Consider the following 26,918-nt stretch of genomic DNA (forward strand, 5'->3'; position numbering starts at 1 on the left):
AGTCTAAAGCTTTTTTGGATGCCCTTGATTTTGATCAGCCTCCAAAGGAATTTTTGAAACTTCCCCTTCATGACATACTGAGGGAAACTTTCTATAAGAATTTAGAGACTCCTTTAACTGTCCCAGGGGCCCCACGTAAACTGGATTCTCTATATAAGGTAATTCCCATTCCTGGGTTCGACAAACCTCAACTACCACATGAATCCTTATTTGTCGAATCCACCCTTAAAAAGACTTCAGGAGCCAGTGTATATGCATCTGTCCCTCCTGGCAGAGAAGGAAGGGCCATGGATAAATTTGGTAAGAGGCTCTACCAAAATGCTATGTTAGCTAACAGGGCTAGTAATTATGCTTTTCATTTTTCTTTTTATTTAAAGCATCTCCTTACCACCATGGCTTCTTTCGAGAAATATCTTCCTTCACGAAAGCATTCCGCTTTTCACACATGCTTGTCGTCTCTTCTCCAATTGCGTAAGTTTATGGTGAGATCCATATATGACACTTTTGAACTTACATCCAGAGCGACAGCAATGTCAGTAGCTATGCGTCGTTTGGCCTGGCTTCGGGTATCCGAGCTTGATGTTAACCATCAAGATCGGTTAGCCAATGCCCCATGTCTAGGGGATGAGCTCTTTGGGGATTCCATGGACTCAACCACACAAAAGCTCTCTGCTCATGAGACGCGCTGGGATACCCTGCTCAAAAATAAAAAGAAGCCTCCTCCGCCAAGACCATACAGGCAGCAATCGGCCTATCAACGCCGTTTCACAGCCCGTCCATTGCCTACCACTGCTCAACAACCTAGGCGTCAGAGACAACAGCAACGTCAGCCTCCCAGACAACAGCAACAGCAACAAGCTGTCAAACAACCTCCTCAGCAAAAGTCACAGCCCTTTTGACTTCATTCTCCGCAGTATAGCCAGTATCCCTATTCCTGCTCTCCTGCCTCAACCAATAGGAGGTCGACTTTCTCTGTTCCTCAGCCGGTGGGAAGTAATCACTTCGGACCAATGGGTCCTCAACATCATCCGCCACGGCTACTCTCTCAACTTTCAGACTCTCCCACCTCAAAGCCTGCCAAAAGAGTCTGCTTTGAACAGTCCTCAATCAGCCCTCCTTATTCAGGAGGTCCAATCCCTCCTCCTTCTGAACGCTATAGAGGAAGTTCCTCTAGATCAAAAGGGGCAGGGATTCTACTCCCGCTACTTTCTAGTTCCCAAAAAGACAGGAGATCTCAGACCCATCCTGGATCTTCGCGATCTCAACATTCATCTCGTAAAAGAAAAATTCAAGATGCTTTCTTTAGCCATCCTTTATCCCCTTCTAAATCAAAACGACTGGCTATGCTCCCTCGATCTCAAAGAGGCTTACACTCACATACCGATCAATGTAACCTCAAGACCATATCTCCGATTCATGATCAATCATTGTCATTACCAGTACAAGGTGCTACCCTTCGGTCTTGCCTCATCTCCAAGGGTATTCACCAAATGTCTCATTGTGGTGGCGGCTTTTCTACGCTCTCACCACCTGCATGTATTTCCTTACCTGGACGATTGGTTGATCAAAGACACTTCTGCCCAAGCGGTCCTTTTGGCCACCAACCAAACCATCCAGTTTCTACAACTTCTGGGATTCGAGATCAATCTACCCAAATCCCATATCATTCCCACTCAGAGACTTCAATTCATTGGAGCGATCCTAGATACACTCCTCATGAGAGCTTTCCTGCCATCCAATCGTCTTCAGACCCTTCAGTCTCTATGTCACCAGGTACTTCCTCTGCCGTCCATCTCAGCAAGGCAAATGATGGTTCTCTTGGGACACATGGCATCCACAGTTCATGTCACACCTCATGCCCGTCTTCACCTGCGCACTCCTCAATGGACCCTTGCGACCCAGTGGTCCCAAGCATCGGACCCTTGCTCACGACACATATCTGTGACATCATCTCTTCGTCAGTCTCTGCAATGGTGGTTGGTATCCTCAAATCTATCCAGAGGTCTTCTGTTCCATCAGCCTCCTCATCAACTAGTCATCACCACCGACGCCTCCCTGTATGCATGGGGAGCTCACTTGAACGAGTTCCAGACTCAAGGTCTTTGGTCAGCCCAGGAGAGGAAACATCAAATCAATTTCCTGGAACTCAGAGCGATGTTTTACGCCCTCAAGGCCTTCCAACACCTTCTCTTTCCTCAGGTCCTTCTGTTGTGCACAGACAATCAGGTTGCGATGTACTACATCAACAAACAGGGTGGGACAGGCTCTCGCCTTTTATGCCAGGAAGCCCAGAAGATCTGGACTTGGGCCATAGATCATCATCTCTTCCTGAAAGCTATATACATTCAAGGGAAACAGAATTCCTTAGCAGACAAACTCAGCAGAATTCTCCAACCTCACGAGTGGACACTCGATCCCGTAACTCTGCACTCTATCTTCAATCAATGGGGCACTCCTCAGATAGACCTCTTTGCAGCTCCTCACAATCATCAGCTGCCCCTATTCTGCTCCAGACTTTACTCTCCACACCGTCTAACAGCAGATGCTTTTCTCCTCGACTGGTCGAATCTGTTCCTGTACGCCTTCCCTCCTCTACCTCTCATGTTGAGAACCTTGTTCAAGCTCAAGAGGGAACGAGCCACCATGATTCTGATTGCTCCGAGGTGGCCCAGGCAACATTGGTTCTCCCTTCTACTTCAACTCAGTTCCAGGGAACCTTTTCTTCTTCCTCTGTTTCCTTCGCTGCTTACGCAACAGCAGGGAACCCTTCTGCATCCCAACCTCCAGTCTCTACACCTGATGGCTTGGTATCTCTCGGGCTGAATTCGACTGATACTCTTTTATCTCAGCCCGTTCGTTCCATTCTGGATGCCTCCAGGAAACCAGCCACTCTTCAATGTTACCATCAAAAGTGGACGAGGTTTTCTTCCTGGTGTCTTCTTCATCATCTTGATCCCACTTCCCTAGCGGTGGAGACGTTGTTGGATTATCTTCTTTCTTTGTCTGATTCTGGCCTGAAGTCCTCTTCCATCAGGGTCCACCTCAGTGCCATTGCAGCCTTTCATGAGCCAGTCCATGGAAAACTTCTTTCAGCTCATCCCCTGGTATCCAGGTTCATGCGTGGGCTTTTCAATGTGAAACCACCTCTTAAAGCCCCTCCAGTTATTTGGGATCTCAATGTGGTTCTTTCAGCTTTAATGAAGCCTCCATTTGAACCTTTAGCTACTTCTCCTTTCAAATTTCTCACTTGGAAGGTACTTTTCCTTATTGCTCTTACCTCTCTGCCAGGAGAGTCAGTGAGCTTCATGCACTGGTTGCAGATCCACCTTTTACGGTCTTTCATCATGACAAGGTGGTTTTGCGTACACATCCAAAGTTTCTCCCCAAGGTTGTCTCGGAATTTCATCTCAACCAATCCATTGTTCTACCGGTTTTCTTTCCCAAGCCTCATTCCCATTCTGGGGAACAAGCTCTGCATACTTTGGATTGTAAAAGGGCTCTTGCTTACTATCTGGAGCGTACGAAACCCCACAGATCAGTTCCCCAACTTTTTCTGTCCTTTGATCCGAACAAATTGGGACGTCCTGTTTCCAAACGCACGTTGTCTAATTGGCTAGCAGCGTGCATCTCTTTTTGCTATGCTCAGTCCGGACTGACACTGGAAGGTTCTGTCACGGCCCATAGAGTCAGAGCAATGGCAGCATCTGTAGCTTTCCTCCGTTCCACTCCTATTGAGGAAATCTGCAAAGCTGCTACTTGGTCCTCAGTTCACACTTTTACATCTCATTATTGTCTGGATGCATTCTCCAGAAGGGATGGTCACTTCGGCCAATCGGTATTACAAAATTTGTTTTCTTAAATGGCCAACCTTCCCTCCATCCCTCTTTTTGTTAGCTTAGAGGTCACCCATCAGTCAAGAATAGCTGCCTGCTTGTCCTGGGATAAAGCACAGTTACTTACCGTAACAGGTGTTATCCAGGGACAGCAGGCAGATATTCTTGCGTCCCACCCACCTCCCCGGGTTGGCTTCTTAGCTGGCTTATACTAACTGAGGGACCGCGCGCCTCTGTCGGGCGGGAAGGCACTCGCGCGTGCGCGGTGCGGCCGAGCTGGAACTTTCTAAAAAGTTCTTAGAGTGCAATCACTCTAAAATTGTCCGTACCGGGGCTCCGTCGGTGCCGTCACCCATCAGTCAAGAATATCTGCCTGCTGTCCCTGGATAACACCTGTTACGGTAAGTAACTGTGCTTTACGTGTTATCTGAAGCAGTCAACACGAAATGCATTAGAACCCTGGCATATATAAGAACCCCGACACACTCCATTGAAGATACTTGCAAGTTTACACTGAGATAAGTGCCTTAAGATAGATATATTAAAAATATCTTTTGTTCATATTTTTTTGCTAATGTGCTATGATTGAGAGCAATGAGACATTATGGTGGGTGTGACTCACACAACGGTCTCATAAATGTTTAAAGTTTCCTCTGAGCACATTTAATTGATATATGTTATATCATCATAAATATTTATGCTGGTGTATGTTCTTTGTTTTTTGACTGCCAAAAAGGTGACACATGCAGGCATGAGGGCTATTGGGGTGGTAGACAGGTGGCACAGTAGGTTTTGTGGAGATTTGGAGGACTCACCATATAATGAACAGAGGTTAAGGTGAGATGTGTACCTGACACTCTTAATGTGAGGTTCATAGTAGTACCCCTAGGGTGCTTTGCTGGCACATCTATGTGGCTAGTCCATTAAAAATGCTGGCCCCTTCTACTTGGAAGTAGCTTGTTTTGGACTTTTTTAATTTGGACTTTTTTTTTAACGATAATGGGGGAAAAAAAAAAGACATCGAGCTGGGCCATTTTTAAACTAAAAAGACATCTTGAGGGTTCGAAAGTAGATATTTTTCTCAAAACATCCAAAGTCAGACTTATATGTTCTATAGAAAATGCCCTTCCATGCCTTCTCCAACCAGTAAAATCATAAGTCTGTTATCACGTTAAGAAGCATGTGTACACTGATTCCACTCTGTTGGGAAGTGTTAAAGCCACTCAGTGGCTGCTGCTCTTGGCTAGTGGAGGCAATTATCCCAAGTCAGGCTCCGAAATCTAGTGCAATGGATGTGGTTTTAGAATTATCCCACCACTTCAGCTGCATGTTTCTTACAAGTGTTATGAGGACCACTATGGCTTTCATTTTTTATTTGATCATTTTTACCTCAGATGTTTAACAGTTTTCATATTTCTCATGTTTAATATGGTTCACATTCTTTCTATTCATGAGGGGGGGGGGGAGATGGTGATTTGTTTTCTAGTGAGTTTACTGTTCATGAAAGGTGCTGGACTGACAGCACTAAAAAGGGACATCTTCCTTTTATTGACAGACCAGGGCCAGCAGCCTTCACATACTGCCCAACTATAGAAGATATTTGGAATGAAGAGAGGCAGTATAAGTTTCCCCACACAGTCTTATCAGTGTGCCTTAATCTGCTCTGGATTAATTACCGCAAGTTTGGTCAGTTTTTGGCCTCTCTGTTTAACCTAAGAAAACACAAGGAGTAAGGTGCCAAAGACAGCAAAAAAAAAGTCCATAAAATGATCTTTATTCTTTCACTTTATACATATGAAGACTCATGCTTCATTCAGAAAATACAGGAATAGTCTCCTCACAAATATGAAGGCTAAACTTGTATAAATGTATATAAGGCTGCAGCTATGAGAAGAGGGAAGTTAGCTCCCTATCCGTTTCAGCACAGATCAAACTCCTGTTACTGATCTACAAGTGTATTCACTCTGCAGTTCCTCAATATCTCTCCACACTTCCCCCCCGCTAAATCTCTCTTATTTGTACCCTTCTCTTCTACAGCCAACTCCAGACTTTCTACCTTGCTGCAACTTATGCCCAGAACACACTGCCTGATTCTATATGTCAGGCTCCGTCTCTGGCAGTATTCAAATCCAGACTCAAAGCCCACTTCTTTGAAGCTGCTTTCAATTCCAAACTCCAGCCTACCTTCTAAGCACCAATATCTGTCTTATCATTCCCTCTGTAATTCCCCCACATGAGCACAGTTTATTGATGCACCTTCTTGTCCTGTTTGTCTGTCTTGCCTAGATTGTAAGCTCTTTTGAGCAGGGACTGTCTCTTTTGTGTTTTGAGGTAAAACAGTCAATCACACCGCACGTTCGTCAAATATCACTTAGTGAACATTTGCTCTATAGAACCTTAATAAAGGCCAGACCCCCTCTTAAAATCAAGCCAACTAAATGTCACCTAGATCTTCAGATCCATCACTCTGCATTCAAACAATTTCATCACGCTAAGCTTTATGTGGAAAATCTTCCCCAGATCAATTATCTTTTTAAGAGCTTATCAAATCTTTATACTTATTTCTTGATAATTTCTTCTATGTTATAAATACTGTACTTAGCTTATTTTTGTGGTCACTGTTAGGGACTGCTTTAAGCTGACATGCTTTGTGACATACACTTTTTCAAGGCTGGGTCCCTAATAGTGAAACGCCATCGATCTTGACCTCAGTGCATATATCTAGTAGCACTATAGAAATGATGAGTATTAGTAGTAAGCTGAGTTTGGACTCCTGCTGTAGGCATTGTATGCCAAAACCTTGCCATGTCTTGTCTTTTAAATATACAAGTTTAGCCCTCACGTTTGTGAGGAGACTATGCCTGTATTTTCAGAATGAAACATGAGGTTTTTATATGCGTGAAGTGAAAGAATAAAGAAATTTTTTGGACATTTTTGCTGGATCCTTTGGTACCTCACTCCAAGTGTTTTGTTTGATTGCTTTGTACATGAGGCACCTCCATCTTTTTTTCTTGTTTCCCTCTCTGTTCAATCTATCACAACAGTAAAGAGGAATGAGGAGGGTCATGTGCTGTTCCTCTGGGAAAGAGTTTGGGATCAACTTAGTCCAGGTGAGACAAGGGAGGAATTTTATTTTTGCATGTGAACGGGCCTTTGTAAAATTTCCCAAAGAATTCTCTCCTCCCCTCACCCATTTTTACAAAGCCATGCTAGCAGCTGCTGTTGCTGTGGTAACTGCCCTGAAGCCCTTAGAGATTTAAAGGGATTGGGGCTTTTGCTGCTTGGCAGCCATTAGCGTAGCTTTGTAAAAAGGGAGGGGGGATAAGCACATATAAGCACACAGAGTGACAAGGCAGCACATATTTTTATGTGACCTACACACAGATGTGTTTAGGGGTACAATTTGGGAAAATATTCATACTTGATGCATGAACATTTATGTTTAATCCCAAGAAAGCTTGAATCTAGGTGTGATCTCTGCTACTTTGTACCTGTAATTTATAGAGACATAGGCTCCTCTATGCCTTTATTAAATAACCTCAAAATAGGTGCCTACTTGGCCTTCACACGGAGGCGGTCTGTTATAAAATTACCCTCCACATGTTTTTCACCTTGTAATGCCTTTTGTTCACCACTGACCTGAGCTGGACTGATGCTGCTGCCTTTTGTCTGGGAGCTGGTAAAAGTCAGAAAACTGATTATCTGTTCTGTACATGCTATTTAAAAATCATTTTATAATATCTTTCATAATAACCAATATAAAGCAATAATTGCTCTCTTGTTGTCCATGTAACGCAGTAGTGCCATGAAGGCTGAATCTTGAAATGTATGGCGCTGGAGATCTTTATGGACGGCATAGGCCCCATTTCATTTACTTTTATGCTTTCTCCACTATTTTGCTACTATTTTCCATGTCTCCTCTTTAAGATCCTCTCCTGAGGAAGGCACTGGCAAACCTCCACAGTTTGCTAACACTCTGCCAAGAAACTCACATAAGTGGTGGCCCCCATAGATCATTCATAACTTGGTACTTTTACTTCCTTTTAGGGTCTCATTTGGGTACAGTTCTCACCTACAAACAGAGCATACTATCTCCTGTTTAATTAAAAAAAAAACAAAAAAAAAAACGACAAATGTTCAGGACCTAGTGAAGCTCTCAGAGGACTGAGGCCCAGATTCTCAAAACTTTAATGCGGTTGCTAAACTGGTTTCCGAAGGTTTAGTCTGCTTGCATTTTAGTGGTGGATTATCAAAATGGATTATCTCAGTCTTTAGTGAGTTTTCTAGCAGTCTCCAAAACTGCCATGCAAATGGGCTCTTCAACATTGAAACGAGCATGCTGGTGGATTCTTAAAAATCACCAAGCCATTCTCCAAGAGTGGCGTCAGCTTTTGGTGACAAAAATCGGCAACTGGTCAAGGATGCCAGTACAATGTCAGCACTGTTAAAAGTGCATCTTGTGGCATGTATTTTGATTGTATAGCCCCCTTTAGCAGTGGGAGAGATGCCTTTTCCTTACGGCCAGCTGGCCTGCCTGCTCCTCCCCAGTGCATTCTGGGATTCACCAGGGAGGGGGCCAGAGGCTGATTGGCCCAGGTTGTTTAAGGCCCCTCCTTGAATGCACAGCATAAGGCCCCACCCATTGGATGGGCCTTGGTCAATCAGACCCTTAGGCCACTCCCCAGTGCATCCCAGGATGCACCAGGGAGGGGAAGGCTCACCATTTTGAAGAGGCAGGCTAGCTGGCATTACTCTCCAACAACCTCATTAAAATCGGTACTATTACGACTGCGACAGTGGCCAGTCAGTGTTTTGCTTGGATTTTTGAGAATCTAGCCCTGAGCTCTGATTTAAATTTATCATGTTTTTGTCTTCAAGTAAGAGTCTCTTTTAAACAAGAAAAATTCCCTCATTTTAATGTCCTCACTTTCTAATTCCAGTACATAATAGTAGGCTAGAGAGATGTTTTTCTCACTGTGTGCTCATTTTACATTATCCCAGCATGTGAGGGCGTAATTCAGGACTCATGCTTCTCATATGTTACCTCTGTGCACAAGAGATGTGTCTATGTCCTAGGCTTTGTGTCTCAGAAATGAATGGTCTGAAAGCATGACATGTACTTGTGTAATTGACAGTTGATACTGTGAGTCAAATGAAGCAAGGGAAGACAAAAATTCCTTACTCTAGCCTTCAACATCTCTCTCACAAATACCCTTCAAGATATTTTTACAAGAAATTCTCACACCTAGATTTCCCACACATTCTTTCAGAAAGCTGCAGCTGTAGCTGTCCATTGTCCTAATGTGTGCAACTCATCTGGTTTGCCCCATATGCTCAAAGAGTTCCAATAGTAATGTTTTGCAGGGTAGGTAGTTAAGTTACCTTTAGCACAACAAGGTCAGCAAAACCTGCCTCCTTAAAAAAATGTTTAGACAATGGAGTTAGCACGTAGCCAAAAATCATTAAGATATATTTTATTCAGTTTTAATAGCTCCACTTTAATTATTTGCATTGTCATGAATTACGTATATCGGGGGTACAGCTGTACTGATGGTTATCATACTGACTGTGTGAACCATGAACAATAGTAGAGGAAAGGAGTTTTAAATATTGGGAGGAGGGGGGTCCTAGCCATAAGAGATGCCCATCTTGCATTAAAAAGAGTGTAAAAATGTAATTCAATATATTAAAATAAAACCTAGGATTTAGAACAAATCTAGAAGCAAATGAGGCAAAAAATAAACAAGCTGGTAATCTGATGACTAATAGACTTTGAGGCTATAACTTTTAGTTCTTTCAGGGTAGGAAAGACACTGGCAGCCCAATATTTAGCGTTATTTAACCAGCCAGAACGGCTCCTGGCCGATTAAATAGCATTTAGCTGGCTAACCACTAATACAGTATTCAGCAGAAAATAGCCAGCTATTGCCAGTAAATATTAGCAGTTAGTGGCTTTAAGTGCTGACTGGCCAAGTTTAGCAACTCAATTGGGCAATGCAAAAAGCAGATTTATCTTTGGTTGCTAACCTTAGCTGACCAGCGCTTAAAATTGAAGTAGCCAGCTAAGTTTGAGCCAGCCAGATATTCAATGCTGGTCACCGGAAATGGCCCAGCAATGAATATCAGCAGTCATTGCCGACTGTGGGAGTTAGTCGCTCTCCCTCCTGCAGTCTCAATATCGGTCCCTATGTATCTCCTTAGTATGGAAGAAAATAATATATTTCTCACAAATGCTTCATGTAGCAGTGGCAACATGTTCAAATTATAATTAAATTGCAATCGTTATGCTAGGAGTCAAGCCATTGCTAAGTTAAATCTTGTCAGATCTTCTCCTAGATGTTTCTGATCACTAAGAAATTCATTTTCAGAATGTGTCAAAGAGCTTCTCTCCTGGATCATATATGTACTGTTCAGTATTTCTGAAGCACATTTGACTGCCTTAATGCCAATTCTGTATTGATTAAATTCTCCCTACTAGATCATTACATTTAAAAACTCTTACCATTTCTTCCCTGCAGCCCTGGAAGGAACTCTAGTTGGAAAGCATTTCACACAACCACTATGCTAATCAGCTCCAGGCAACAGATATGAAATTCATTTCTTTCTCCTACTAACCTGACTTATCCTAGGGCTGCAGAAGAGAGAGCAGTAGAAAAAAAAATCTCATGCTTTAGGTACCTTGTAAATGATAAAAAGTGAGCAGTTTTACACTGTGTGTACTTTTGAAATAGTGAGAAGCCTACTGTGGGAAGCACTCTTTAATAAGGACAGAATGTCACAATTAGAGTGATCAGGGTGAATGATATGTCTCGGCATTTCGACAGTGAGCCAGTGCTGGTTGATGCCTTTGCACTTCTCACAGATGATTAAGAAGGCCTCACCCTGAAACCTGTCATACCTACTCCCTCAAGCAGATCCTGGTGGAGCACTGGTGCCCACTGAGAAGGGAGAGGTCAGTAAAGCTTTTTCCACATTTCCCACAAATGTAAACGTCTTCAACAGGGCAAGGCTCTTGGTACTGGGGAGAAGTAGCAGCGGTACTAAAACTTCTCTGGCAGCCCCTCATCCTTTCTTGGGCTGCATGTTGGTTACTGGGTTTTGAATTGTTACCAGAGCCCTTATCCTTAGCATAGGCTCTCTGCTGCTGAGGAACAGGTGCCTGAGTGCTACATTTTGCACTGCTCTCTTTTGTTTGTGCCTTTATTCCCTGTTTGAGGGCTGTAGTTTGGCTAAAGCCAGCATCATATTCTGTTTTCTTAGTGAGTATGCTCTGGAGCTCATGGTGAACAGGGCTGTGACTAAAGCATGTATTGCCTTCTCCTTTTGATTCCTCACTAGGGGTTGAGGCATCAACAAATCCGGCATCATATTCTATCACACGTGTGAAGATTCCTTCATGTTCTGTGAAGGATGGCACATGGGTAAAATTGTTCTTGCCCTCTCTCTCTTTTTCTTGGACTCTCTGCTGCCTGGCACGAGCAGCAAGGCTAGCAGTATTTCTATTACTATCTCGTTCACGGGTGTGGGTTTTCTGGTGCTTGATGAGGTTGGAATTCTGTGTGAAAGTTTTCTCACATTCACTGCACTTATATGGTTTCTCTCCTGTGTGTGTTCTTTTGTGTTTAATGAGACTGGAGTTCTGCATGAAGCGCTTTCCACATTCAGTACATTTGTATGGTCTCTCCCCTGTATGAATTCGTTGATGTTTAATAAGACTTGAGACATGGCTGAAGCTTTTCTCACAGATAGTACACTGATACGGTCTCTCTCCTGTGTGGGTCCTTTGGTGGGTGATGAGACTTGATTTCTGACTGAAGCTTTTCTTGCATTCAGTACAAGTATAGGGTTTTTCTCCCGTGTGAGTGCGCTGATGTTTAAGTAGGCATGAAGAGTTGCTAAAATTTTTATCACATTTAGTACAGTTATAGGGTCTTTCTCCTGTATGCATTTTTTGATGTTTCATCAGATGTGCCTTCTGACTGAAACTTTTTTTACACTCAGAACATGTATAGGGCCTTTCTCCTGTGTGCGTCCGCAGGTGTTTAAGAAGAGTTGAATTGTCCCTAAAACTGCTTGTACATGTAGTACATTTGTATGGTCTCTCTCCTGTGTGTGTTCTCTGGTGTTTGATAAAAGTTGAAGTCTGGCCAAAGCTTTTTTCACACACATTGCACTTATAGGGCCGCTCTCCTGTGTGAGTCCTCAAGTGCTTGACCAGTGTGGAGCTGTCAGCAAAGCTCTTTTCACACTCACTACATTTATAGGGTCTCTCTCCTGTATGAATTCTCAAATGCTTCACCATAGCCGAATGATCATTAAAGCCTTTCCCACATTGGTGACATTCATATAGTTTCCCATCCCCATGGTCCATCTGTACTTGGATCATTTCAGAATCAGAGTCATCATCTGTGGGGGTACCTTGTGGCACAAATGGGTCAATTAATACACTAAAAGTGGTTGTGCAGTCCAGGTTTGTGTCAATTTGGTAAGAGCGACTACTTGGTGATGTCGGCTGGTCTGGGCTGACCAACTTCTGCTCAGAAGCCAGTTGAGTGCTCTCTCCAGGATTTCCATATGACCTATCATGTAGTTTTGGTTTCTCATTGCACCTTCCAGAATGTATTTCCTCCTTTTTTATCTGTGGAGAGCCATCTTCTGGTGAAAGAATAAAAAGACCAGGTATTTACTTTATTTTATATACTCAGTGAAACAAATTATGAAGTATCTGATAATAAAGATATATTTATTTATTTTAAAAATTTCTATACTGTTTACAGCTAAACAGTTAGCAGGATATATATATACATAATTTTAAAACATAATAAAATAAATAAACAAGCCTTAAAATTCATAGCTAAAAAATACTAACATAGCTTTGCATAGAAACAGCTTAAGAAACACAGATAAAAATTAATAGCATGTCATAGACACAGATTAATAGCGTATCAGTGGATCATAAACGATTCATCAGGTTTACCAAAAAAGAACTTTCAGGCATTTCTCCCTTACAGTGCTCCTGCTGATTTTATATCTAAGATCATTTCAAAGTCATGCTTTTACATATAAAATTGGAAAAGTGGAAGGGATGGGGCATAGAAAAATCAGTGATTTATGAAAACCATATAAACAGTTAATATGGCCATGTTTCAGCTATTGCCTACATCAGGGGCCATCAAATTCCATACATTTCTAGCAAACCTTACAAAAATATAAATTCCTTTAAAAATAAATACAGACTTACTACTTAGCCTGGGGATCTCACAACTAGGACTATTAGGGGTAGGGGCCCTAATGGAAGCCCATTAGTATGTCTATAGTTGTGGCCCGATTCCTTGTGTGTCTTAGGGGTAACACTACCTGTGAGGAAAGAGATGACATTGGGGGGCTGTTTTGAATTCAGGCCTGACCAAATATCTTACAGGCCGTGATGAGGTAGAGGAAGATATATTTTTCCTTACAGGTCCCACGGCAACGAGGACATCCACTCAAACTCAAGGGTGGGAGACTTCATGGCAACATCAGGAAGTACTTCTTCACCGAAAGGGTGGTTGATCGTTGGAATGGTCTTCCACGTCAGGTAGTCGAAGCCAGCAATGTGCTCGACTTCAAGAGACGATGGGATGTTCATGTGGGTTCACTCCGGGGAAATGCTTAGGGGAGGGTTCTTTGAGTGGGCAGACTTGTTGGGCCATCGGCCCTTTTCTGCCGTCATACTCTATGTATTCTATGACCATGAAGTTGTAAATAGTTAAGGCATGTTTAAGCCAACTTCACATGCTGCATTGCTTGAAATTGTATATTTTTGCCCTCGGATTTTCGAACTGTTGTGTAGGGGATGGTTTTGTCTAGGTTCTCTATCTCAGAATTTCTAAGACAAGAGGGAGAGCATTACAATTGGTTACAAAATGCCACAGCTAGGCTAGTATTGGGAGTCAATAGGATGGCACATATTATGCCAGTTTTGAAGCAATTACACTGGTTACCAGTTCTATTTTGGGTGCAACATAAAGTTATTTCTGTGGTCCATCAGACTGTTTACTTTCAAACACCATGATATTTTTAGCAAGTGGTGGCGCTCTATAAGCCTAATAAATCTTTATGATCTGAAAATCCAATAGTGCAGGGAAATTATGCAGATACTAGAGCGATGACGTTCTGTATTTCTGGTGTTAAGATGTGGAATGCTCTGGTGGGCCAACTGCGCTTGTGTGTAAACCGGTTTCAATTTAAGACATTAAAAACTCAGTTGTTTGTTACTGCATTTCTGTGAATTGGTAGCAGGCATGTGAACAGACAAAACTTTAACTATGACTGTTTCTGTATTCTTGAGAGTTATTAGCTGATATTTGACGAGAAGAAATTGTTTCATTATGCAGTTTTTAAGATTTTAGTTTGTTTCTTATTTTATGTATGTTTTATTGATGAACCATTTAGGGCTCCTTTTATCAAGCCGCGCTAGCGGTTTACTGCGCGTAATAGCATATGTTAAACCACCGGCCACGCTAGCCGCTACCGCCTCCTCTTGAGCAGGCAGTAGTTTTTGGCCAGCGCAGAGGTTAGCGCGTGATGAAAAGTCACGCGCGTTAACCCCGCTAGCGCAGCTCGATAAAAGGAGCCCTTAGATTTTTGTACATGGCATCAAGTTAAAAAAAACAAACAAACATATTAGGGATGGGCTATCATTTGAAACAAATTTTGTTCACTGGTAATAGTGTGCACTATAGGGAAAGAGTTTATGTTATGTACCAATATTACATACTCTAAGGAAAGTAGGCACTATTAATGCCTAAATATAAGTGCCAGTTTTGAATACTAAAATTATAGAATATAAGCAATTCTGCATGCAAGTGCAAGTTGGATGTTAAGCAATATTCTATAACTGATGCACACAACTTGATTAGCACATAAATGTAAGAGGATATGCATGTGGGTGGAGTATGGGTGTGGCTCCCATTTGCATATGTAACTTATAGAATACTGTAAGTTATGAACTAAATTGCCATATTTAAGCATAAGCATTTACACCTACTTATGACATTAAGTGGGATTGCGAAATTATAGGCACATAGATACTGACTTATACTAGTATCCTGTACTGGAGACTGTACACCAAGATACCATTATAGAATTAATGTGCCAGCACGCAGCATCTAGATGTTTAATTCGTGGCATCTATTTTTATAACTGTCCCCTATGTGCACATGGGGGGTGGTGGAATTCTATAAATGACACTCAAAAGTGGATGCTGGAAAAGATAGGTACTAAGGGCCAGATTTTCTAAACAGCCATTATTGGTAGCCGCCTTCAAAAGCGGTGACGATCGCATGTCAATCATGCAACGGCGCCATTTTGAGAATTGCGACTACCTGAAAGGTAAGCGCCGGAAATGTAGACCAGGGTTCTAAAGGCCTATATTTCTAGTGCCTACTTTTCACATGAATTGTATCTAAGGAGGTACCTAACAGCGCCTAAGGCCACTTCTGGAGTTAACCATGCCTATATGGCCTTAAGTCCTGCAAGGCGCCTTCATTTTTATTAACAGCTTTTTGATTACTGTGCTGCCTAAACCAATTAAACTAGGCAGTGGTAGGGCACCTACCATCGTCTAACTACATAGTAACATAGTAGATGGCGGCAGATAAAGACCCGAATAATGGCGCTGTTTTGAGAATCCGGGCCTAAGCACTAAAAGAGGTTTTTTCAAAAAGTTTCTGCACTTTCATGTTTTCACAGGAAATGGTTGAGGTGGGAGAAGCGGTAAGAGGGCATTATTAGTAGGACACTGGGAAAAATGTATCGCAAAAGAGAGCGATTGTGTGGATAAGTGATGTTAATTTGCTTTTGAGATATTTAACAAATAGTGTTTAAAAAAAATAAAAGTGCAGAAACATTTTGAAGATCCCTCATATATAGGGCACATGTCCTTTTAGAATAGCGCATAGTTCTAATTTTCTGTGGACAAGGCTTAACGCCTGCTGAAATCTGGTGTAAATCCTAGCGCCCAAGCTGGATGTGCTGATCCATTGTTCTATAACACTGTGCATAACATTTGGAACATCCTTGACCTGCCCAAGCCTCTTCCATGGCTACATCCCCTTTTTGGCTGTGCATGATACCATTTAGGGGCAAATAATTTTATTTGTTTCATTTTATATCCAGTCCTCCCCAGAGAGCTCAGAACAGGTTACAATATAACATACATAATAATCAAAACAAACGAATTACAGACAGAGCTATTAAGGCAATTAGTGTACAGTACATAGTAATTACGCAGATGGAAAATAGACAATTTGTGTGTTACAGAATGTATGGCAGGAGGAGGAAAGGGGATGAATTCTCTGGTAGACAGTTTAATAGTGCTGATGAGCACACGATGTTGGGTCTAGGTACTATACCATACAGAAAGTTGGCTAAGGGAATCAGGAGAAGAGAGAGGATTTTATTGCTTTCCTAAAGCTCAAAAGTCCTTCGAGGGATTTGATGTGTGGAGGCAATTAATAATAATAATAAATTTATTCTTGTATACCGCCCAACCACGAAGTTCCAGGCGGTTAACAACAAAGAAGAACTGTACAATCAGTGATGGGTACAGCAGGTTAATAAAAATAAATGACAAGAAGAAATTACATAGTTATTTAACAAACTTATTAAACAAGTGTGTTTTTAAAAATTTTCTAAAAACATTATAAGTATCTGATAAGCAGGCTTAACCAAGAGTTCAGTTTGCCTAGCTGAAAGGCAAATGTCCTAATCAAAAATTTCTTGTAATAACAATTCTTAACTGAAGGATACATGAACATTAACTTATTTCGAGTGTTTTTTGATGAAGTATAAAAATTAAATTGAGAGGCTAGATATTCCGGAGCCAAATCAAAAAGAAATTTAAAACAAAACCATATTTAAAAAGAATACGTGCCTCGAAAGGCAACCAATGTAATTGTTGATAAAATGGACTAATGTAATCATATTTCTTCAGGCCAAAAATTAAGTGCACTGCTGTATTTTGTACTAATCGAATACATTGTAGATTTTTCTTAAATGATGCAAGATAGCCAATATTACAATAGTCGAAGACAGACAGAATTAGAGACTAAAAATTCTAGAAACTAAATTAGAAACTAAAAAATTCTAAAAGAAACAGAATCAAAGTATCTTTTGATAGTTCTGAGTTTCCAGAGAGTCATAAAACCTCTTTTTATCTTAAGATCAGTATGATCCTCAAATGTTAACTGTCTATGTAGTGTAACCCCTAAAATCTTAATAAAAGGAACAATTTCAAAGGTTTGATCATTCATTAAGACCTGTTTGTCTAAAATGGTATCGTTTGAGCTGGCAAGAAAAAAATTTGTTTTATCTGAGTTAAGTTTAAATCTAAACATCCAAAGTTGTATCTTAGCCAAAATTTCAGCAATCTGGGCTTTTACGTCCTCAGAAAAAGATGACATAGGCAATAACACAGTAATGTCATCCACATAGATGTAGAATTTGACTTTAAGTTTTTGCAAAAGGTTAGCCAAGGAAATAAAATATATATTAAAAAGAGTAGGACAATGGGGATCCTTGAGGGATGCCAGATGGATAAGTATGTCCCAGTACTTGATCAGATCTACTGTGTAAAAATCCTTCAAACCATCTATGGACATTCCCAGTGATTTCCATAGTCTCCAAACAAATCAGTAACAAATCATGGTCAACCAAGTCAAACGCACTACTCAGATCTAGTTGTAGAATCAAAACACTTATACCTAGGCTAAATTGCGTGTGAAGGTACTCCAATAACGATGCAATAACTGTTTCAGTACTGAAACCAGCACGGAAATCCGACTGATAATCATGCAAAATATTAAATTTATCCAAATAATTAAGCAACTCAACATTTACCAAGCCCTCCATAAGTTTCACAAACAATGGAATGCTAGCCACAGGCCTATTATTAGTTTTACAAGTAATAGGCTCCTTTGAATTTTTAACAATGGGAGTAACTACAAGATCTTCTGGAAATCGTCCCCCATTAAATAAGAATGTGATCCATCTAAATAATTCAGTTTTAAACTTGAAAGATGCGTTTCTCAATACATTGAGAGGACAATTATCAAGCCTACAATTAGACCTAATGTACTTCCTAAATAATTTACAAAAAAGGAACCAATCTGGGGAATTAAAATTAGACAAATTCATGTCTGTTCTTGACCCATCCAACAACAATTGCATCATCTCAACCCTATCCAAATTAATAAATGACCCGAAATCGGATCTTAACTGGATAATTTTGCATTTAAAAAATTCAACCAAACAATCCGCAGTTGGCATACAATCCAAACTTGATCGTTTTTTAGATTCAGTGTCAAATAAATTGTCAACCAATTTAAATAATTCTTTACTATTGGTGTTGGCTAATCCAATTTTAGATGCATAATATTTGGCTCTTTTGTCAATAATTACATTTTTATATTCTTTCAGATTATGTCTCCAGGAAACCTTATCCTCCTGTTTACCCAACTTTAACCACAATTGATTCCAGTACTTTGGTAAGAAGTGGGAGTAAGATCTGTCTCTTGACAGTTTCTAGTCAGAGGCTTCAACCAGATGGTAATTGTAAACATGTTTACTCCTGGGAGCGAAGGAGTCTGTTCGGGATGTATAACGGGAGTTTGGCTGATATGTTGTGTAAGGACTTAAATGCAAGTACTAAACCTCTGAAGACACAGCGTTTGGCTATGGGTAGCCAGTGGGCTGATGCTAGTGCTTGAGATTCTTGATCGCGGGCATGAAGGTTCTTTAGAAGTCTAATTGCTGCGTTTTGGACACGGAGACAATTAAGATTTTTTGCTGCCAGTCTGTTGAATAGTGCATTACAATAGTCCATGTGGGAGAGGACAAAGGCATAGAAAAGTTGGGCAAAATCAGTATAGAATAGCAAGCAGCCAAATTCATTCATTCAAATTTTCTATACCATTCTCCCAGGGGAGCTCAGAACAGTTTACTTGAATTTTATTCAGTTACTCAAGCATTTTTCCCTATCTAATGTACCTGGGGCAATGGGGGGATTAAGTGACTTGCCCAGGGTCACAAGGAGCAGCATGGGTTTGAACCCACAACCTCAGGGTGCTTAGGCTGTAGCTTTAATCACTGTGACACTGCACATACTCCTAATTGATGCTAATTAACATCAATAATTGGTTGTTAGCATCCAATTATTGACAGTTAACAACTCGTTAGTCAATTAAATTGTGTGCACATCTCAGGATTCACTCAAATCTGGGTGCCATATATAGAATCCGTGGGGTAGTGCACACTATTTTTTTCAAAACAAACAAAAACAATCACAAAAAAAGCCCAACATGAAAATTTTCTGGTTGTCCATCCCGAATGCCTATTGATAGCATCTAAATCTTTAGCTGCCAGATATTGGACGAAAGACACCTCATCCACAAAGTAAGAGTGGGTAGCCGCAGGTAACCCGCCAAAACGGGGAGGAAAAAAAACTGGTCGCCGTTGGTAAGGGGACAAGACCATTCACTGTCCCATGGAGCAGTGAATGGCCTTGTCCCTTCCCAGCCCTTCCCTTGCTCCCTCCCGCCAGCGGCAAAAAAACCCCAAAACATCCAGGCATCTCTTCACTTCCCCTAGCCACCTTCCCCTCACCTTCATGGGTGCTCTTCAGAATTTTTCTCTTCTTTCTGAGGTGTCCAGATGTGGTAAACCATTCTAACAAGTCCCACGCGATTGCCCCAAAGCTTCTCCTCTGACACACTTCCTGTTTCCGCCTTGTGATAAAATAGTATTGTATCTGTGATCAGTATAAAACGATTTGAGGCTTGTATGAATGGAGCACAATGAGCACTTTTTCCCCTGAGAAGTGCTCATTGCTCCATATGCTACCTAGCTAGTTAGTGCAAAAATTCAGTAAAGTACAGTAAATTTAAAGGGAAACAACCCTTCAGACCAGCACTACCTCAGGATTTTTTTTTTTTTTTTAACAGAACAGATTCCATAGGCTCTCAAAGCAGTATGCCTTGCTTGATTTAGGGGGCAAGGCTTACTGCTGAGGCTCCTCTAAAAAAAATTTGGGGAGGTGGAGGAAATGGGGGGAGGGACCCCGCTCGAGATCCGCCGGGTTTGACATCCCCCGAGGTTGGATGGACCCCCAAACAGGGCCCACCCAAGCTCAATCCAACCAAAAACAGGGACTAGAAACACCTACACAAATTCCAACAGCCATACCAAGGGAGATGGGTACAGCTCACTCAACACCTGCTGGAGACTGAAAGAAGACTGATAGGAATAGGGGAAGCTATCTCATGTACTATTCCACAGTATTGTTTCAGTCTCCACCTGCTGGTCATGATTGGGATATATATCCACTCGTAAAGATTAACCTCTACTGGTCTGGAGAGTGCTAAAGAACAGATGGTTTGTGGGGATGGGGACCGAGCTCATGGGGATGGGATGGGGATAGGAACCAAGTGCGCAGGGATGGGGACAAATTTTTCCCCGTGTCATTCTCTAATATACATGTTTACAAGCTCCTCTAGGATGTATATGGGAATTTGAGGGGGAGAAGGGAAAGGAGAGAGGATAGAAGGAGCATTGAAGAATAACTGAGTAGTTTAGCTTGATGAGTGACACTTTGGACAAGGGAAGGGTAAAATAAATTTTGTAAGCTTTGAGATAGTTTATCCAGTGTTAGAAAAAAAAGCATATTTATTGTTCACAGTGAAACTGTGGAGAGTGGAAGTATCATACTGTTTTCTGTTCCTTTTTTAATAAGATTTGGATAAAAAATAAATACAGACTAGCCACACCATAAATTACAGACTAACCACATCATACAATTCATTTGGCATCACCTGTCTATTCACATCATGTCCTTCAACATACAATCTCTATGTTGGCATGTACAAGAGTATAGGTAGAAGGACATGATATGAACAGACATAAGTGTATGCTCTGTTACGATATAAATGCCCCAATTTTTTATAGTACACAGACATTGGTTAGTCTGAGTTTATTTTGAAAGGCATTTATAAGTTCATTGAAAATATATGGAATTTTATTACCCCTTATAAGAACATAAGAATAGCCTTACTGAGTCAGACCAATGGTCTATCAAACCTAGTATCCATGCTACTGTCCCATGTCTGTCTCCTGTGGGCAATAGCCAAAGTATGGCTATGTTTAGTTCATTTTAATTGATTTGTAATTTATATAAGTGTATTAATTTATAATTTATACACTTCTGGTTTGTCTCTGGCCTCCTCACTTTTGGTTTTCCTTATTGCTATCTGCGTGAGTTGAACAAAGCAAAAATCCAACAAATCTGCAGTGAGGGCACAAATGATAAAAAAAACAAAACAGAACTGCAGTCAACTGTACAAGATGCAGGCAAATATTTATTAAAACAGCAAAATGTCTGTTGTGTACAAATAGACCACCTTTAAAAGATCATGGGACCCAGTTGTCTGCAGTTCCGTTTTGTTATCTGCATGAGACCTAACTTTTTTGTGGCTGGTTAGATATGGAAACAGCCCTGCAGCTGCACCTGCACACTTCAGTTCCTTAGAAGTTGTAAAATAGTGAAGACATTGAACAAAAAACAGTTTAGGAAAGAAACTAAGATGCTGTCAAGGATGACTTGTAGTTTATTGCACAAGCCTTGGAGCTCAGAGAGGGCTTAAGGCAATGCAGTTTCTGAAGCTTCTAATTGAATAGCTTAATATGAAAATTATACAAAGTCACTGGTGCCAACATTAATAAGTCCTGGAATACACAATTTCTCATCAAATATTAAGGCTGGGAAGCTTAGTGATTTGCTTATCCTGAGATGCATAAGCAATCAGAATGAGGAAATGATTGTCCTTTATATGTTGTGGATTATAGGGATATGAGGGTTAGAAATTTTACCCAGAAAAAAAAGAGCATTTTTTTGACTGGATTTCAAAATGGTGGAAATTTAGGTGGCAACTTGCCCACCTTTAATAATTTTCCTATTAAGGAAACAAGATTTCCTCCAAAAATTTGCTAATATGTACAAGTATAATATATGGGAATGTTTGTACCTGTGTACTTTTATCTCTGCCGTTTCTGCAGAGGGTGTTAGGTGGGGGAAAATTATATGTGTTTACCAAAATATTTAATATACATGTGTAGTTTTCATTATTGTTCAAATTATGCTCCCAGAACACTTAAAATTAAAGGCCAATTATACGCGGTAGTAAAAGTAGTCAGGCAGACTTAATCATTCTGCGCAGAATATATATAATTGGCTAACATTAAATCCATTTGAAATTTTCCCTCTAGGAGGCTAGCAATGACCATATGCCAAAAATTTACATCATCAGGGAGCTGCAAGACCACTAGGTTTCTTTTATTCTTTTTGTCCTTATCTTCATTCCCCCCACTCACCATGTAGTGTCCCTTGCTTTTTTTTCTCTTCTTCCCTCTATAAATCCTTTTCTTGCATTCCTAATTCTCATTTCTGTTCCTCCGAGTAATTCCCTGATATCCTTCTTTCTATTTTGATGTCAAGGAACGTTTTATTTTCTGTGTAAAGGGAGCCCCCAAGAGGTATTCTATATTAACTCAAATTCCGTTGTTCTCCTTGACTCTGGTTGACCTGGACTCTACTATATTTTGTGAGCGAAAAGAAGGAACATTTTAACTTCTGGACCCAGACACACAAAATATTCTTGCCTATGGGCTTAGTCTTCTCAAATGAGTACTTATCAACCCAGGCGTCACTGTCCATCTCATCCTCTGTTTTACTCCACCCCTCTGAGTCTCCCTTTTCCATAACTGTGCTTTACCTCATTTCCTCCATTAACCATCTGATTTTTTTTCTTTCCCTTTAGTGTTTCTCTCCCTCTTCTGCAGCACCAGTCACAGAAAGCAGTTTCATGCCTCTTGGCCTGCTATGTCTTTTCTCCACAGTGTGCAATTCATTCAGGTCAAGCAGTGGTGATGACAGAACAGCACAAATGTTTTCTGTGCTGTCTCTCCAGTGCATGGCTTCTGTCTCCCAGATACATACATACAAGCCTGCATGAGCTCAATAGAGATGGAAAGGACACAAGCAGTAAAGAGAAGTAACTACATCAGTTGGGTCTCTGGAGTGGATACAGGAACTCTCCCACTCACCACCTTTGCAGGTATATGTAACTTTATCCCTTCCAATCGAATCTGGATGACTGGTGAAATACACATCTTCCTGCTCTTCCTTAATGCGCAATAAATTATTAGCATTACCACCTGATTTAGCTGCAAGAAAAAATCCAACAAAGCATATCATATTTCTGACTCCAGAATACCCTTCTTGACATTCTACTACTGCTACTTCTACCATACCATATTGTTTCTTATAGCCCGCAAATGTCAACTGGGATCTACTACTTATCATTTCTAGAATGCTACTAGATGAATGCAACACAGTACACTAAACACCCAAGATAGACCCTACTCAATTCAAGTTTATTAAAATCTTATTATACCGCCAAATCAGACTTCAAGGCGGTGTACATATCATATTAAAAATACAGGGTACAACAAAGGAATATTGTACAAAGATTTAACAATACAAGACTGACAGACAAACTGGTACAGAAGGGAGGTGGTAGAACTACATTATTTAAAGAGAAATAACAAGTGGAACGAACAGGAAAGGAGCAAATATCACATGAATCAATTACACTGGGCCCTAATGAGCTGCAAGCCTCAGATGAGATGCAACACCCAAATACCCACAGTTCAGAGAAGACAACTGTGATTAGAAAGGAGTGTCAAGAAAGGTCTTGCTTGCAAGCTGCTAATTATTTTTAGGACTGGCACTTAAGTTTAAAGGAAGTTTGTTAAGCCCTGCCTGTATATAAAGACCTGAAGGGGCAGAAATCAGAAATGCCTGCAGTGGTGAAAACCTCACAGGTAATTTTGCCCATGGGCTTTGCATCAATGATCAGAGCAAAATCTGCATTAGCTTTTGCTTTGATTATTCTCCCTGAAAAAATTATGGACAGAGGTTACATCTGTTTTATCTGCATGTAATTTTTCCATCAGAAAATATATACATATTTCCAATCTCCACCCCCTTCCTCACAAATAATAAAATATACTGTATGTTAATGAATAAACACCCAAATTTTACCTATGGAGGGGCAATAATTAAAGCCTTGGTATCTGTAGGTCAGATGTTTTTTAAATCACAGAAATAGATCTCACTAATGCCCTCCTTGGGTGCAATTATGCAGATCATTTAGACAATAGGTTAAACCTAAACACACTACTGGGCAGGACTCTGGGTTTCTGGCCCAGAAATATCTTAAGAAAAAGGGCCATTTAAATTAATGATTAATTTATGGAGCATGTATGGTTGGGCAGACTGGACGGACCACTTGGGTCTTTATTTGCCGTCATTTACTATGTTACTATATTAGGTAATATGGAAATCTTTCTATTTAAAAAAATGCATATATACAAGAGATCTATTTCCCCACCACCTTTGAGGAAGCCGAGTTAGGGTTTTTTAACGTAGGCTGTGGCGATAAAAGCTCTGATGCTCATAGGAATAGTATGAGTTTCGGAGATTTTACTATCACAGCCTGCAATAAAAAAAACCTAACACAGCTTCATAAAAGGAGGGATTTATTTTTAGCACAAACCATTTGACTGCTTATAAGGACAGATTATGAAATCATCTGCATGGCTAGTGAAGAAAATTATAAACCTATATTTTCTGATGTTAAAAATTGTAGTCACAGATATCAGTGGGGGGAGTACAGAGGTCAGCATTCAGTGTTTCTCATTGAAGGTCATTGCTAACATACAAAGTTGGACAAGTTCCTGCTAAACTGGAACATACGCAGGTGAAGCTGGACTCATTTAGAGCACTGGTCTGACCCAGCAGCGGCAATTCTTATGTACAGAAGTGGGGTCTGTATAGAAACAGACATTACTGAACATATGTTTCTGCTGAGTCCAGTGATTTACTATGGGCTAGATTCACTAAGCAAATCGATCGATTTGCGACCCGATTTCCTTCTGGCCCAATTCACAAACCTCTCCTGCGATCCGCTTCCGATCCATGCATGCAAAGTAGGCAGGAATGCGATTCACTAAACAGATGAAGGAGGACTGATTGGGCTTGCCAATCTGAAGTGAAGTGACTGCTGAGGACCAGTCGCTTCATTCTTACCGACTCTCCTGCCCATTAAAGCCACGGGCTGGCAATGCGCTTTTTCAGAATACATACAAAAGGAATTCTTCCTTATTTATATATTCTGTAAAATGCATTGCCAGCCCATGGTTTTAACCTGCCCCCCCATGCTAATGCCCCCCCAAAACAAATTGCAGGAGGGATGTTAACTCCCTCCTGCCACCCCCCCCGGATGCCCCCCTCCCCGTACTTTTAACGGAGCAGGAGGGGTGCTCAATCCCTCCTGCTCCAATGCCTCCCGTGACGAGTCTGGAGCCTTAGGCCCCGCCCCAGTGCATCATGTGATGCATGGGGCGGGGCCTAAGGCCCTGATTGGCTCAGGCACCTCGGGCTCCTCCCTTTGGAGGGACCTGAGGCACCTTAGGCCCCGCCCCATGCATCACATGATAATCACCATAATGCCCTATAGTTTTTCATCAGTGAATAAAACACCCACTCTTCTCATTTTGGTATTATCTTGATTAGATGCTAAATAAATACATTTATAGTGCTTATGGTGCAAAAGATAGTCATGCTTAGCTAGAAAGTGCATCTCTTGCAGGAATATCAATTCTGCTTTCAAGTGCAGCACTTCCTTGAATAAGCTACAAGATAGAAAATGTATATCACCCATTAGTACCTAAAAGTGATGAACATTGCCCTTGACCTGACAATTATCTGAGATTGTGTCTCCTGACTATCCACTCCAATACTGACAGCACACCAGCCAGCAGAACTCATGAAGTACCTATGGAGGTCCTTTAATTTGAACCATAAAAGTTATCAAAAAATATGATGCTTGCACATTCTCTAGATGGGCTTCCCCTAATTTATTACCCCCCACCCAACTCATATAGAATAATTGACATTGCACATACAATAATGCCATACCAGTAAGTAAAGGAGAAGCCCGGCCCCCCAACCAAAATCACCAAAAGGATGGCAGGAACCCCTCCCTTCTTTTAACTACAGCAAGAAAACAGGATTAACAGTGATATATTGTAAACATATTCTGACACATCAATAAGAACTGACAAAATAATATTGTGTTGTACTACCAACTTCTCATAACATTAAACAACCTTTAAGTTCCTTAGGCATATCAGGAACAAGGCAGCAAGTCCCAGTGAGATCTTTGCATGGTCAAGGTTTTAAATGTGCATCAGATGGCTATCGTTGCAAACTCCCTTTCCCATGTCCACCAGTTGCCATCTTGGTTTAGATTTATTCCTTTCCATGGTTGACGGAGTGGTATGCAGAGCCTCAGTGATAAATGTTTCATGTAATGAAATGTTCCAAACTGAGTAGCTATATCAATTTCCCACCATGATTAAAAGCTATGGTAAAAGGATGTTGCCAATTGTATCTTATTCCTTTTTCACGCAGATAGCACATGAGGCTTTAATTCACCTCTAAGCTTCAATGAGGTTGTTGCCAAATCCTGGTATAGTTCTGTCAGGTCAGTTTCCCATTGGACATTTTCCAGCTTACGGGCTTGGGCAAGCACAAATTCTTTAAGTTTAAAATCTGAGAAACATGCTACTATATCTTTCGATCTATTTGGAGAGTCGTGTCCTAAAGCCCAGTGTGCCCTCACCAGCTTGAAATCACTGTCTGAAATAGGATCAAGCTTCTTTAAGTGGCACGGCTGCAGTTCTTTGCACCACAACTTCACAGTTATTAAATTCTGGGAGCTCTGGCACAAGTTTCTTTATTCTTTGATATACCATTTATCAAACAGGTAACTAAATGGTTTACAATGGAAAAAGTCTAAAAAATTTAAAATTAGAATATATCAAAAAGAAAAACAAAAAAAAGAGAATGCGGAGGTTGCAGCACCTGCTATGATTTTCAAGATCTTCTATTTTATCTACTATAAAAGTCTCCTTTTAATTAAATTC

General features: G+C 40.9%; 1 protein-coding gene across 6 annotated transcripts in view; it reads right to left on the bottom strand.

The window, feature by feature from the left end:
- Window positions 1-6,052: 6,052 nt before the first annotated feature.
- The window catches only part of LOC117361054 (zinc finger protein 436-like), a 74,764-nt gene continuing 53,898 nt past the window's right edge, over window positions 6,053-26,918 (bottom strand). For 4 of the 6 annotated variants that reach the window (XM_033945862.1, XM_033945861.1, XM_033945859.1 and 1 more), the window contains 2 exons: window positions 22,971-23,090; window positions 6,053-12,488 (listed from right to left, as the gene is read on the bottom strand). In XM_033945862.1, coding sequence (XP_033801753.1) covers window positions 10,732-12,488; window positions 22,971-23,090 — 1,877 coding nt within the window. In that variant the 3' untranslated portion in view covers window positions 6,053-10,731. The remainder of the gene's footprint in view (window positions 12,489-22,970; window positions 23,091-26,918) is intronic. The other 2 variants (XM_033945860.1, XM_033945865.1) reach the window with 2 other exon arrangements.

This window comes from Geotrypetes seraphini, chromosome 5 (assembly GCF_902459505.1).
Source record: "Geotrypetes seraphini chromosome 5, aGeoSer1.1, whole genome shotgun sequence".
Lineage (NCBI taxonomy): Eukaryota > Metazoa > Chordata > Amphibia > Gymnophiona > Dermophiidae > Geotrypetes > Geotrypetes seraphini.